The sequence below is a fragment of the Stegostoma tigrinum genome, chromosome 7 (genome assembly GCF_030684315.1).
Source record: "Stegostoma tigrinum isolate sSteTig4 chromosome 7, sSteTig4.hap1, whole genome shotgun sequence".
Taxonomy (NCBI): Eukaryota; Metazoa; Chordata; class Chondrichthyes; order Orectolobiformes; family Stegostomatidae; genus Stegostoma; species Stegostoma tigrinum.
The window spans coordinates 30361816-30376219 of record NC_081360.1 but is presented as its reverse complement, the minus strand read 5'-3'; the positions used below and the strand labels follow the sequence as shown (position 1 = coordinate 30376219).

Here is a 14404-nt window from a genome sequence, read left to right as displayed (position 1 = left end):
CGTGCGAGAAAATGGCCAGCAAAACAGAATTCAGCCATCTCCCGTTAACCTACATGTCGTCATTGAATTCCCTCACTATTATCGTGGGGGTTACCATCGACTGGAAACTGAACTGGATCAACCATATAAATGGTGTGTTTACAAAGAGTAGGTCAGAGAGGTTGGGAATTCTGCACAGAGTAGTCCCCCAAACCTGTTAATCATCTACAAATTACTAATCAGAAACGTGACAGAACACCCTCAATTGCTGAGATAATTACAAACTGTAGCAACACCCAAGAAGCTCAACACCATCCACCTTAACGTTTGCTCCTTCCACCACTGACACACACAAGTGACAGCTTTATTTTGCTATTTACAGATGGACAGCACCAATTCATCAAAACACCTTGCAAAGCAGCGACCTCTACCATCCAGGAGCAGCAGATGTGTACCCTGTTCTGCAGCATGAGACGGTTACCCATTCCTGCACACAAAGTGGGCTGGCAGCAGCTTTACAATGCAAAGTGTCAGTGCACTCCAAAGTGCAGCATTAAAGTAGATAACTGCATTCTAAATGAGTTGGAAATCATGTCATTATGATGTGATGAGGTAGATGCTTGTTTGGTACCAACATCTATGGATGGTCAGTGCCCATGGTGCTTAGAATCTTAGAATCCCTACAGAGTGGAAACAAGCCCTTCAGCCCAACAAGTCCACATTGACCCTCGGAGGATCCCGCACAGATGCGTTCCCCTATAACCCACTTAATCTACACATCCCTGAACACTATGGACAATCTTAGCATGGCCAATCCACCTAGCCGGCACATCTTTGGACTGTGGGAGGAAACCGGAGCACCCGGAGGAAATCTACACAGACACGGGGAGAATGTGCAAACTCCACACAGACAGTCGCCCAAGATTGGAGTCAAACTCGGGTCCCTGGTGCTGTGAGGCAGCAGCGCTGACCACTGAGCCACCGTGCCACCTTGTTCTGAACTATTAGGGACTGCTAGCCAAAAGGGAGCTTAAAGGAGCAAGAGGTGAGCTTGAGCTGCCGGGGTGCCCGCTCTGACTTTCGTGTCGGTGATTGATGTTGTCTAGTTTCTCTCCATCATGTCGGAAAACAGTAAACTACATACAACATGAATAATGTTGTGAAACTTGCAAAGGGTTCAGAAAAGATTTACAAGGATGTGACCAGGGTTGGAGGATTTAAGCTATAGAGAGAGGCAGAGTAGGCTAGGGTTATTTTCCTGAAATGTCAAAGGCTGCGGGGTGATCTTATAGAGGTTTACAAAATCACGAGAGGCATGGAGAGGGTAAATGGACAAGCTTTTTCCTGGGGGTGGGGGAATCAAAACTAGAGGGCATAGGTTTAAGGTGAGAGGAGAAAGATTTAAAAGAGACCTAAAGGGCAATTTTTCCACACAGACAGTGTTGTGTGTATGGAATGAGCTATTAGAGGAAGTGATGGAGGTTAGTACAATCACAACACTTAAAAGGCATCTGGATGGGTATATGAATAGGAAGGATTTAGAGGGATATGGGCCAAATGCTGAAAAATGGGACTAGATTTACCGAGTAAATCTGGTCAGCATGGACGAGTTGGACCAAAGGGTCTGTTTCCGTGATGCATATCACTGTGACTTTAAATGAGTTGAGAATAGATACGAATGAAATGCTAATGTGTGCAAATAGGGTTCTCAAGCCAGTTTCTTGTCCTGCTGTACAAACCTTGGGTGAAAACTCAGATTTATTTCTTGCTATCGAGAATCAAACTTTTCCAATCTCGCCGTATTTTTCCAGCTGATTTGCCGTTTCCCAGGTCATTCAGGCACTGGGAGAATTTCACCCAAAGTTTCTATCTCCTAAAAATGAAGGAATTGCAGCCTTTTACTAACAGGAGTTTGTGCGAACATCATAAGAATGTTCATCAATGCAATTTTCATTAGAAAGATGGGCTTGGAAATTTAGAAATAAAAAGAAATGACTAGTAGGACATACAAATCTGCAAGATTTTTAACAATGCAAATATTCTGACAGGTTACCATGAGCTCTTAACTGAAAACAGACACAGAAGGGCTTTTAGATCCAAGCTAAATCACTGATAGTACATTTGCCTGCTGTTCAAATCTGTTTGTTGCATTTGGCTGTTTATGCATCACTGTCTTTTCAACAGGCACCTTACCCACCAGCCATTACAGTTAGCCACCTTATCCTCCAGTGAAAAGAAAAATGAAGGGTAAAAGAAAAAGAGGGTGAACCTAGCATAAGAACAAGTTAAGCAAGTTTATTTAGCAACAATGCATCCCTGTGCATTTAAGTAAGGAAACAACTACTAATGTTCTCAGCTATAAGTAAGTGCACTGATACTCATTCATTGTTTTAATAAGTGTATTTTAGTAATATCTACAATTCACTTAGTAACTGTAAACAAAGTGTAAAATGCCAGCATTTGGAATGGAAAATGCAATCAAAAGTTTATATTACAAAAGCATTACACTTATCCTGAAAAAATATTTTACCCTTGGTTAAGTTTTCTGGAGAGAAATCTGTTCAGAACAGGTCACCTCTTAGTTCACCAAATCACACCTGTGAATGAACTGCAGTCACACTGACAAATACAAGACAGACAAGGGAAATGGCTGACTCTGAACACTAAAAGGACTGCTATTTATTTATTTTAACATACACTTACGTTCCTTTCAGTGTAATTCTTTGACATTCATTTGGTTCTGCCAAATGTACTGGTATATTACTGAAGTAATCTCCAACATGGTTGCTGAGAATTTAAAACCAAGACAAAGCTCACATCCTTAATTGAGGAGGTTGGTACATAATTTCATGGTTCAGGACTAGGGTATCTATTATTACCATTCACCGAAACCTTTATATTAGAGGAAAAAAAGATGCTATATTTAATGCCAGATGTGAAATTCCTAGTTTGAGTAAATTCAATCTGTAGCAGCATTTACTGCAGAAACATGGAGAATATTTTGAGTTGCTATAAATAAAACCTTGATCTAAATTACCAACAGGAGTCTTTTGAACAAAAAAATCTAAACTTGCATCTCTTTTTGAAAGTTATCATGTTTCAACACTGAAGTCCTTTTGCATGCTAACAACTTTGTCAAATTTGTTACTTCTGTTTCCATCAATGATATTGTGAATTCTGATCCAGAGTCCCTGTATTAACTTCAATAATCCCCAATCCCCATTTTTCACACCACTGCAATTTCCCATAGAAGCACAGCAGATGTGATACCTGTCCTTTGACCACTTCCCTTCCACTGTTTCCAACCCCAAACATTCCCTCTAAGTGCAACAAAAATTTGCTTACTGTTCTTTCAGTTTAGTGCACAGCATTCGCTGTCCCTTTACAGTGGGAGAAACATTCACAGATTGAATGAGGGTTCAAGAGGATAGAGGAAGAGGGGTAAGTAATTCTTCTAATCGAGTCTGCTCTGCCATTCAATATAATCATGGCTGACTATTTCCCCATGCTATCCCCTGTCTCTTTCTGTCATTAGTCTTTAGAAATCTGTCACTCTCTACTTTAAACATACTCTGTGAGTTTTGATAGCTACCTGGGGTAATGAATTCCAAAGATTCACAATGCTGTGAGGGAAAAAAAACTCTCCTTATTTCAGTCCTAAATGGCTTCTCTCTTATTTTGATACTGTGTCTTTTTCAGTTCATTTTCATTCTGTTTGCAAGCATAACATTGAGCTTCTGGTCGTTGTAATTTTAATTGTCTGTCCCATTTCCATCCCAGCCTCTTTGTCTTCAGCCTGCAACACTTCACTCCAATTAAACTCAATATAATTTCAAAGAAAGGCAACTCCTTTTTGGATTAACCATTTTACAGCCTTCCAGACTCAACACTGAGTCCAGTAAATTAACAATGAAACCATTGGTCTCATTTTTTGGGCAACAGCTGCTGGTAATGAGATAACAAGATGTAGAGCTGGATGAACACAGCAAGCCAAGCAACATCAGAGGAGCAGGAAGGATGACGTTTCAGGCCTAGACCCTTCATCAGAAATGGGGGAGGGGAAGGGGGTTCTGAAATAATTAGAGAGAGAGGGGGAGGCGGATAGAAGATGAATAGAGAAGAAGATAGGTGGAGAGGCGACAGACAGGTCAAAGAGGTGGAGATGGAGCCAGTAAAGGTGAGTGTAGGTGACGCAGTGGGGAGGAGATAGGTCGATTCAAGAAGGACGGGCACATCAAGGGAGCGAGATGAGGGTAGTAGATAGGAAATGGGGGTGGGGCTAGAGGTGGGAGGAGGGGATATGTGGGAGGAAGGACAGGTTCGGGAGGCGGGGACGAGCTGGGCTGGTTTTGGTATGTGGTAGGGGGAGGGGAGATTTTGATTCTGTTCTCATCATTTTCAGCTCCTGATTTACTTCTCCGTGTCTTACTTGTCTTATTACCTCCACTTTTTGTCTTACATCGTATCTTCTTGTGGCTCTTTCCTCCTGAAGTTGCTCCCTTGCACCATAACCTCCTTCTCTTAAAATCTTTTCTAATTTCTCCCAGTTATAATTAATGTTCAGCAATTTGAAACATTAGCTCTCGCTGTCTCTCCATAGATATTGTTGGCCAGCCAAATGTTACTTTTGTACACTTTCTGTTTTCATTTCAGGGTTCTAGCATCCACAATATTTCACTTTTGGCCATGACGTTTAAAATATTGCTTCATACAGTGCGTCTGCACATACAAAAGAACAGAGTCATGATAGCACTCGGGTACTGCAGGTTTCATACCCAATTTTCAGATTGAATCATTGCTTCTCTCGTATGCTGTACGACTTGCTCAATATTTCCAGTTTTTATTTCAGATATCCACCATCCACAGTATTTTACTTTTGTCTGAATGAATAAACATTAAATATGTACTGTTAATCCAGATCCCTCACAGACTTGGATTTCATTTATTTGTTCAAAAGTGTCTGCTTGAAGACAGGAACAATCACAAACAAGAATCTTCATTTTAAAACAAACCAACTATATAGGTACAAGGGGAGGGCTTGCTAAGGTTTCCTGATGTAACTAGACTGAAAGATATAGCAGTAAGTAAGCAATGGAAAACATTTAAAGAAACAATTCAGAATTTTCAAAAAAAATACACTGCATTGAAAAACAACACACAGCAAGAAAACTCCATCTATACTTTACTGAGGGTGTTAAGAATAGCATTGCATAAAAATAAGAAGCTTCTAATATTGCAAAGAATAGTAATTGTGAAAATTGTGAATGTTTTAAAGATAAGAAAAGGGTCATGCAAAATTTGATTTAACAAAGGCAAAATAGAGTATGAGTGTTGAAAAATAGATGGGAAGAGTTTTTGTAAATTTTTAAGAAGAATGCCAGAAGTAATTATTTTGGGCAATGAAGAAATCACAGCGACATTGAACAAATATCTTGTGTCCAGCTTTCACAGTTGAAGAGACAGGATACATGTCAGAAATAAAGGGTAAGCTAAGGGTTAACAAGAGTGAGGAAATTAAGGTAATCAATATCAAGAGAAAAAATATTGTAGAAACTCAAAGTATTTGATAAGGTGTCGCTAAAAGGCTAATACACAAGATAGGGTCTTATAGAGTTGAGGTGAAACATTAGCATGGATTGTGGATTGGTTAGTGGGCAGGAAACAAAGAATAGGGATATATAGAGACATTTTCAAGTTAGCAGGCTGTGATCCACTGTGATTAGTGCTAGGTCTTCAGATATTTGCAATATGACTTCAACAAAGAGACAGAAGGCAATATATCTAAGTTTGCCAATGATACAGAGCTAGGTGGGAATGCAAAGAGCACACAAAAGCTGCAAAGAGGTAAAGAAAAGTTGTCAGTGGATGACAAAGTGGCAGATGGAACATAATGTGAAAAAATATCAGGTTATTTGATCATTGAAAGGCAGAATACTTCTGAAAAGGCATGAAAGTTGTGAGATTTCTGAGAGATTTGAGTGTGGTCATATAAAAAGATAGCAGAAACAAAATCAGAAATTGCTGGATTAACTCAGTAGGTCCAGCAGCATCTGTGGAGAGAAAGCCGAGTTCATTTTTGGGTCCAGCGACCCTCCTTCAGAATGACAGAAAGATTGCTTGCTGTAGCTACATCCTATCAGGACAGGAAATGGCATGTTAGTTTTAATATAAGGATAATGGAGTGCAAGAATGAAGACATCCTGCCACCACTGTCTAAGCCTTTGGTGAGATCACATCTAAAATACTGTTTCAATATTTAAGGAATAATAAAATGCATTGAATGCAGTACAACAATGGTTCACCAGAGCAGTATAAAACAAAAAACTGCGGATGCTACAAATCTGAAACAAAATCAGAAATGCTGGAGAAACTTAGCATGTCTGGCAGCGTCTGTGAAGAGGAAAACAAAGTTAACATTTCAGGTCTAGTGACGTTTCTTCAAAACTCTTAAGATGGGTTCTGAAGAAGGGTCACTGGACTAAAAATGTTAACTCTGCTTTCTATCCACAGATCCTGCCAGACCTGTTAAGTTTCCTGATCAATATCTGTTTAGTTCCACTAAATTAGATGCTGGGTTGACAGGGTTGTACAATGATGTGAGGCTGGGTAATCTAGGTCCACATTCTCAGCAGTTTAGAAGAATGGGAGGTGATCTCATTGAAATATTCAAGAATGTGAAGGGGCACAACAGCATAGGTACTGTGACAAAATAAAAACTGAAAGAATTGCAGGTGCTACAAGTCAAAAACAAACGCAGAAATTGCTGGAAAAGCCAACCAAGTCTGGCAGTATGTGTGGAAAGAAATCAGAGTTAATGTTTCAGGTCCAGTGACCCTTCCTCAGAAACGATCGTAGCTAGGAAAATGGAACTTGTGGATTGGTTAGTGGGTAGGAATTTCCATCCTTCTTTCCCCCAGTATCCTCAATGCGCGCCTCATTGGATTCTGGTGCCTCCTCCGGTTGACTCAAATGCTTTGTGGAGAGTAGGCATGGACTTGCTGGACTTGAACACCGTCCTTCTGTAGCACTAATGACTTGATTCATTACAGCAAGCCTTTGGAGCACCTCTTTATCATTGTTAGTCCACTATGTGTCTCAGTTGCTGTTTCTGATGAGAAGGCGATGACCTGAAACCTGACTGTCTTCCCACACTCCTGCACACATAACGTCGCAGCTGCTTATCTTTTCTCGCATGGTCGAGCTTCGTTTAACATCGGTACCTTTTTGGCTTCGGTCCTGGAGGGTCTGGGATCTGAACATGCGCAATCTGCAGCTGTGGGGGTGGGGAATACCCGCAGTGGGGAACAGGTGCCGCCAGGAGGCGCGGTGAGTGGGAGTCGCAGATCGGGGCCCGGGTTTCTAGGCCGAACCCCGGTGGGGGGGGGCGGAATGTTGCGGCCGTTGTCCCTTTTCTTTGCGCCGTGCCCCCGTTACTGTTGCTGCTGGGCCCCGCCGCGATGACAGGGTCCGGCTGGGTACCGGCGGCCGCACGGCTTTGGAAGGTGCCGGGCTTCGAGGTGCTGCGGTTCAGCGGGGTCTCGGGCTGGGGGCCGGGCCACAAGAACGACCTGGTGCTGGGGCTCGGCGACAGCTCCCGGGCCCCGAGCCGGCAACATGTCATCTACTTCCCGGGGGACGTGCAGGTAAGTGCGGGGACGGGGAGGCAGCCTTTTAACGTCTCTCACTTGACGCCCCCTTTCACCCCCCATTGCCCATCCCCGCCCCAACTGCAATGACTAGAAATCTGAGGGTTGATAGAAATCTGAAATAAAAAGCATAGAATGATCAGCTTTTAGAGTCATAGAGTTATACAGCACGGAAACGGTGCTTTGGCCTAACTGACCAAAGATGTCCTAAACTGACCTCGACCCCTTTGCCAGCATGTGACCCATATCTCTTTCCCCCCCCCCCCCCAATCCTTCCTAATCATGTACCCGTCCAGGTGCCCATTAAATATTGTACTTGTACCTGCCTCCTCTGACGGGTCGTCCCATGCCATGTACCACCCCCTGTGTGAAAATGTTGCCCCCTCAGGTGGCATGGTGGCTCAGTGGTTAGCACCGTTGCCTCACTGCAACCAGGAACCCGGGTCCAACTGTCTGTTGGAGTGTGCACATTCTCCCCATGTCTGCGTGGGTCCCCCACCCCACTGCCGAAAGATATGCAGGTTAGCTGGATTGACCATGCTAAATTGCCCATAGTGTTGAGGGATTTGTAGATTAGGTGGGTTGTCAGGGGGGTGGACCTGGGTCTGAGGGTCGGTGTGCACTTTTTGGCCCAAAAGGCCTGTTTCCACACAGTAGGGATTCTATAATCTATGGTAGTAAATCTTCCCCCTCTCACCTTAAACCTGTGCCCTCTAGTTTTGGATTCCCCTACCCTGGGAAAAAGACTTTGGTGACTGACCCTATCCTTCCTCCACATGATTTTATATACCTCTGCAAGGTCACTTCTCAGCCTTTGATGCTCTAGAGAAAAAAAGCTGCAGCCTATTCACCCCCCTGTCTATCGCTTATGGTTGCCAGTCTTGTGGAGAGAATAACAGTTGCTGTTTCGGAGGGATCACAGACCTGAAATGTTATTGTGCTTTCTGTTCCCCAGATGCTGCTAGACCAGCTGATTGTTTGCACCTTTATGGTTTACAGTGAATCAAATTAAAACTTAAATATTTTGTCAAAACAAGTGCTCTTGAAATACCTGTTGAATGTGTATGGTAACTGTTTGCTATTGATTGTAACTCAGTTCCCTCTATTTCTGTTTTTAAAAAAACTAATACCTGTGCAAAATATATTCATCCACATAATTCAAGGTGGAACAAAGAACTATCACAAGTATCTCAAAATGAAATCTGAAAGCTTCTCACTGTATGATGTTCATTAATGTATTTATTTGCTTGTTCTTTTAGAACTACCATGACGAGATGATACGACATCCAGAAAACAAGCGTTGGCAGCAGTGGAGCCTGGAAGGAGTTGCTGCTTTGCTGATCCATCGTTTTCCTAATAGTCACATCTGGATTGTAAAAGCTTCCCGGATTCACCTGCATAAGTTCAGTTGCTATGACAACTTTGTGAAGAGCAATCTGTTTGGTGTGCCTGAACATAGCTCAGACTGTCGGGCTTTCAAGCACCTTCATGCACTCTTGACCAATGTTTTCAAGCAGGCACATAGTATCCTTCATTCACGGAAAAAACCTTGTGAAAATGCTCATAGTTCATTTACTTTTGCACATGACGACGGCTCCAGTACACATTGTGAAACTGCAAATGGTTTTGCAGCTAAACATGACCTAGATACTACAGGTCGGCAGTTGTCTTCTGGAGCACAAAGAGAGTATGAAGACTTGAAATGTACCGATCCTTCATTGAAATTTATATTAATTGGTTTCAGCAAAGGCTGTGTGGTTCTAAATCAGCTGCTATATGCATTGTCTGAAGCAAAGAAAGATAAGGAACTATCTGCCTTCATTAATAACATCAAAGAGATGTATTGGTTGGATGGTGGTCATGCTGGGGGAAACAACACCTGGGTCACCAATCCTGAAGTCTTGAAGGGATTTTCACAGACAGGTATTCCTGTGTACGCACACGTTACACCTTATCAAGTGCGAGACGAAATGAGAGCTTGGATTGGAAAAGAACACAAGAAATTTATCCGGCTCCTTAGCGAATATGGTGTAAAAGTGACAAACCAACTTCATTTTGAGAATGAAACCCCTTCTGTGGATAATCACTTCAGGGTGCTTCAAGTGTTCAAAGATGCTTTGGATCCATAGTGACAAAATGATTCCACAATGGTCAGTTTCAGATGTTGCTAGTGAATCAGTATTGAAAAAAAATGCTGAGAAGTAATATTGACTCTCAAATGCATTTAATAGCTTGAGGGTGGAGTAATTACATGTAATTTTGCCTCCCATGAATCTCTAATAGAGACTAATCTGTTCTATGTACGTTGAAGTACTGTCCTCATTGCATTTGTTTTACATTCCTTTCTGTTGCATTTGTTGTCATGCTGTAATAAAAAAAGGATGCATTTTGTCAACTTCTCAAAACAATTAAAACTTTAGTTTCAAGCAAAATGTGGGACAACTGAATTTTTCAATAATACCCAACTTTATCCTATTATGGGTGTTCTAACACTTATTGGACTTGCCCTCGCAAATTGATCCTCCAAAACGTGCCGCAAAAATAATGGGATGTTAAACTAAGGTCCCAAAATAACAAAGGAAGATCATTGGTACAAATTTCAAAGTGTAAATGTAAGTGGTTTGATTATTATATTCAAAATCTTTTCATTTATTGTTGCCTGTCATGGTTTAATGACTGCTGAGCTGAAAATACCTTAAATGGTGAGGCAATCGGGCATTGAAGGGAGATTTGAATTGCTGCTAATCAGATGCATCATAGTTTTGGGCTTTATGTTAGATCTCATTGGTCATTCCTAGATGTAGACCTTGGATCCTCCACAAATTGTTGCCTGATACTTTAGTAAATTATTGACAAGACTTGCAAATTGTTACAGAATACTCAACAACAGCATATCGTCTGCAATCATGTAATTCTCTTCTGGAAAGGGAGAAAGAAGTATATTTGCACAAGACAGTTCTGTTCTGAACCTATGAAGGACTTATTTTAAATAGCTGAGATAAATGAACTGTATATCTGATCAAGAAGTATCTTTTCATGAATGATATGTCCTCGGTTTGTAGGCAACTCAGTATATTTGAAGCATTGCTAATATTTTAATGAGATAGGTACCCTGAGAAAAAAGGCTTTGGCTACTGACCCTAACCATGCCCCTCATGATTTTATACATAAGTTCTATAAGGTCACTCCTCAGCCTCCAACGCTCCAGGGAAGGAAAAAGTCCTAGCCTATTCGGTCTCTTCATATAGCTCCAATCCTGTTAACCTCCTGGAAACCCTTTCAAGTTTAACAATACCTTTCCTATGGCAGGGAGACCAGGATTAAACACAGTATTCTAAAAGTGGCCTCACCAATGTCCTGTACAGCTGCAACATGCCATCCTAACTCCTATACACAACGTTCTGACTTAACGAAGGCGAGCGTGCCAAACACTGCCTACACCATCCTGTCTACCTCTTACTCCACTTCCAAGGAACAATGCATCTGTACCACTTAGTATCTTTGTTCGGCAATACTTCTCAGGTCCCTATTGTTAACTGTACAACTGTCCTGGTTTGCTGTACCAAAATGCAACACCTCACATTTATCTAAATTAAATAAGAAGCATACATAACCAGGAGCATTTTTGAACGTTGATTTACTTCTTACTTCTGGCCTGTTGTTGAAAATGATTGTGCAACTAATTCAAAGCTAAATGAAAGAAATCAGTGATAAATTTTGTTCGGTGCAAGTCATTCATGATCCTCTTAAATATCACTAGTGGGGAATCTTTTGTGCTGCTGCACGTGAACATGCACGTCACTGATAGCATTTTAGTATTGTAACAACACCATTATATCAAAATGTTAGGTATCAGAAAGCAGGAGCCTAATTTTGCGGTCAGTGTTTCAAAACAAGAGAGCTAGAAAAGACAAAATAATAATTTGAAAGAGAGAAATTGTAGTTGTGGATCATTGCTCAGAAAAGTGGATGGTCTAATCCGTTAAATCAGCATTACTTGTAATATGATGAATCATTTATCTGAAGCTGGAACCAGGTATGTTGAAGGAAGGTTGGAAGGGCTTTGATGCTTTCAGTAATCCTGCCTTCGGTGAAATTCTTGGTACTAAACTGTGATTCAATGCCTATGCCCCAAAAGAGACAATAGATTGGGTCAAAGAGGCATTTTACAACAGGTTTAGCAGGATCAGCAAGGAGTACTACACCAGGAAAAATTCATCATTCTTGGCAATTTCAATGACTGTGTACACACTGAAGTACGTGCACGCATTACTGTGACAACATCTGAGTAGAGAAAGCAGAGTTAATACTTTGAACCTGTCCTGAAGAACTGTCCCTGGACCTGAAATGTTAACTCTACTTTCTCTCTACAGTTGCTACTAAAGCTGTTGAGTTTCCACAGCAGTTTGTGGAGTCAGCTGGACTACTAATTAGGAATTTGTATTTAAATAGCTTGCTGGAATTTCTTTTTGAGGTCTTTATAAAACGGGCCTGATGAGAAAATTGGGTGAGTAATAGGAAATAGATAGTAATGTTCAATGGATATTTTTTGATCTGGAGGAAAGTTTATCTTATTTTATTTTAAGTTGGTGACTTACCGGTGGTGTATGAAAAATACCATGGGCTATTTGGAAAAGCTATTTGATTGTGTGTGGAAGTACTTCCAGATATACAAAAGAGAAAGGAAAAAAGGTAGTAAAAGGATTATACTCACATTAACCCACATGTTAATGACAGTGCGCAGAATACAGAAATCATGGGATTCCTGTGGTATAGTGATCGTAGAATAAATATTTCTTCATGATTTAGGAATCAAGCATGTTACTTACTAAAAGAACAAGACGCAAACAAATGAGGGAATGCTTAAAACAAATGAATTGTGCAGTTTCCCATCTGGTTCACTAATGTCCTCTAAGGAAGGAAACTGCTATCCTTAACTGGTGTGGTCTACCTGTGACCCCTTAACTGCCCTGGGCAGTTAGGGTTGGGTAATAAGTGCTGGCTGAGACAGCGACACCCACATCCCATGAATGAACAATAAAGAAAGGTTGCACAACATAATTGCAGTAAAATGGGACATCTTTCCAAGCATAATATTTTGCATTAAGGACAAATCCATTTTCCAAACCACCAAACACAAGACTAAACAAATATGATCCTAATTGGATTAACAAATTAAGTGTAAAATTCTGCAAGGGAAACAGAAAAGGGGCTTTCTGGGATGAAAGTACAAGGCTCTGTGGAAATAGGTAAGTATCATCACAGGAGAATGCCGGATTAAAATACAAAGCAGTAAAGGCGAAACACATCACCAAAAAGCTTCCACTGCTACAGCAGTAACATAGTAGTAAGCTCAGGAAAGACGCAAATAGGCTTTTAACAAAGGATAAATGTAAAATTGCAAATACTCTGAAGATCTGGTTACTCCAAAAACTGAAAAGTGAAAGCATAGACAGCACTGTTCCAAACAGGTATAATCTGAGCAAATCACATCAACAGCATTACTCACAATATGGCTAGCAATTACAGACACATCAGTGTTGGGGAACCTTGTAGAGACAATTATTTGGGATAAAATTAATAGTTATGTTGAGAAAGGTGGGTTGGTGATGAAAAAGCATGGATATCTAAAGAAGAAATTGTGTTTAAGAAACTTGCTGGAATTGTTTTGAGGTGTGTACAAAAAGAGTTGATGAGAAAATTGGCTGAGTAACAGAAAACAGAGAGTAATGGTCAATGGATATTTTTTGGTCTGCAGGAAGGTTTATCGTGGACATCCCAAAGGTTGGTTTTGGGAGTCTTGCTTTCCTCATTTACGTTAATAATCTAGATCTTGGTTTGCAGATGACAATTCCAAAATTGGCAAGTGATATGAAACTTGAAAGAATTGTGGAACTCCATTATTACATTGAAAAATTGGTGGAATTGATATGTGGCAGGTGAGATTCAGTTCAGAGAAGTATGAATTGATGCACTTTGGTCAGAAGAACACTGAAGACAATATAAAATAGGAACTACAATTCTAAACAGGTTCAGGAGCAGAGGGACCTGGATGTATATATGCATAGATCAAAAAAGGTGGCAGTAAGGGTTAAGAGAGCAATTAACAAAGCATACAGTGCTTTCACGTGTATTAACAGTGACCTAGAGTACCAGAGAAAGGAGGTCATGTTGAACTTGTCCAAGACACTACTCAGCTGAAGTATTGTGTACAGTTCTGGGCATCATTGTTGTCTCTACTTTGCACACATTGACTAGTTTCTGTATTAGAAACACTTTACCCAGGCACTCTTGTCAGTGAGGTAGACAAAGAAACACAGAATTCAATTTGCAGTTCAATTTGATTCTATTAACAAAATATTCCAGATTAAAAAGACCATGTGAACATTTCTTAAATTCTCATCATATTTACTCTCTACCTAGTTCTATCCATTTGAGTAAGTATATTAACCACAGTGATCCATGTGTTGGAGCTTGGCCTTTGGAATCTCCTTTCTCTCTGACGTAGGATTGGCTCCCTTCCTTGAAGATGGGTCTTACAGGTCAGGGCAGATCTTCTCTCTCTCCCTCCCTCCCTCCAGGTGATTGGAGCTCCACTGCTGGGAAAGGTGAAGTTTTCTCTGAGAGCCTTCACTGAGGCAGTGGCTTCCAGATGTGTTTTTTTTATCCCCCATCACCCTGGACCTTCCAGGAAGTTCTGTGGCATTTGGCCAGTGGGATTCAAAGCATGCAATGAGGTCTTGCCAATATTTTTCACTGTTATTCTGCCATTAAGGAGT

The 14404-nt window shown here is 41.0% G+C and overlaps 1 protein-coding gene across 1 annotated transcript; it reads left to right on the top strand.

Moving 5' to 3' along the window:
- Positions 1-7306: 7306 nt before the first annotated feature.
- Positions 7307-10057, top strand: c7h2orf69 (chromosome 7 C2orf69 homolog). Its single transcript, XM_048533711.2, has 2 exons — positions 7307-7622; positions 8885-10057. The coding sequence occupies exons 1-2, from the start codon at positions 7437-7439 to the stop codon at positions 9752-9754; spliced, it is 1056 nt and encodes a 351-aa protein (XP_048389668.1). The 5' UTR covers positions 7307-7436; the 3' UTR covers positions 9755-10057.
- Positions 10058-14404: the final 4347 nt, after the last annotated feature.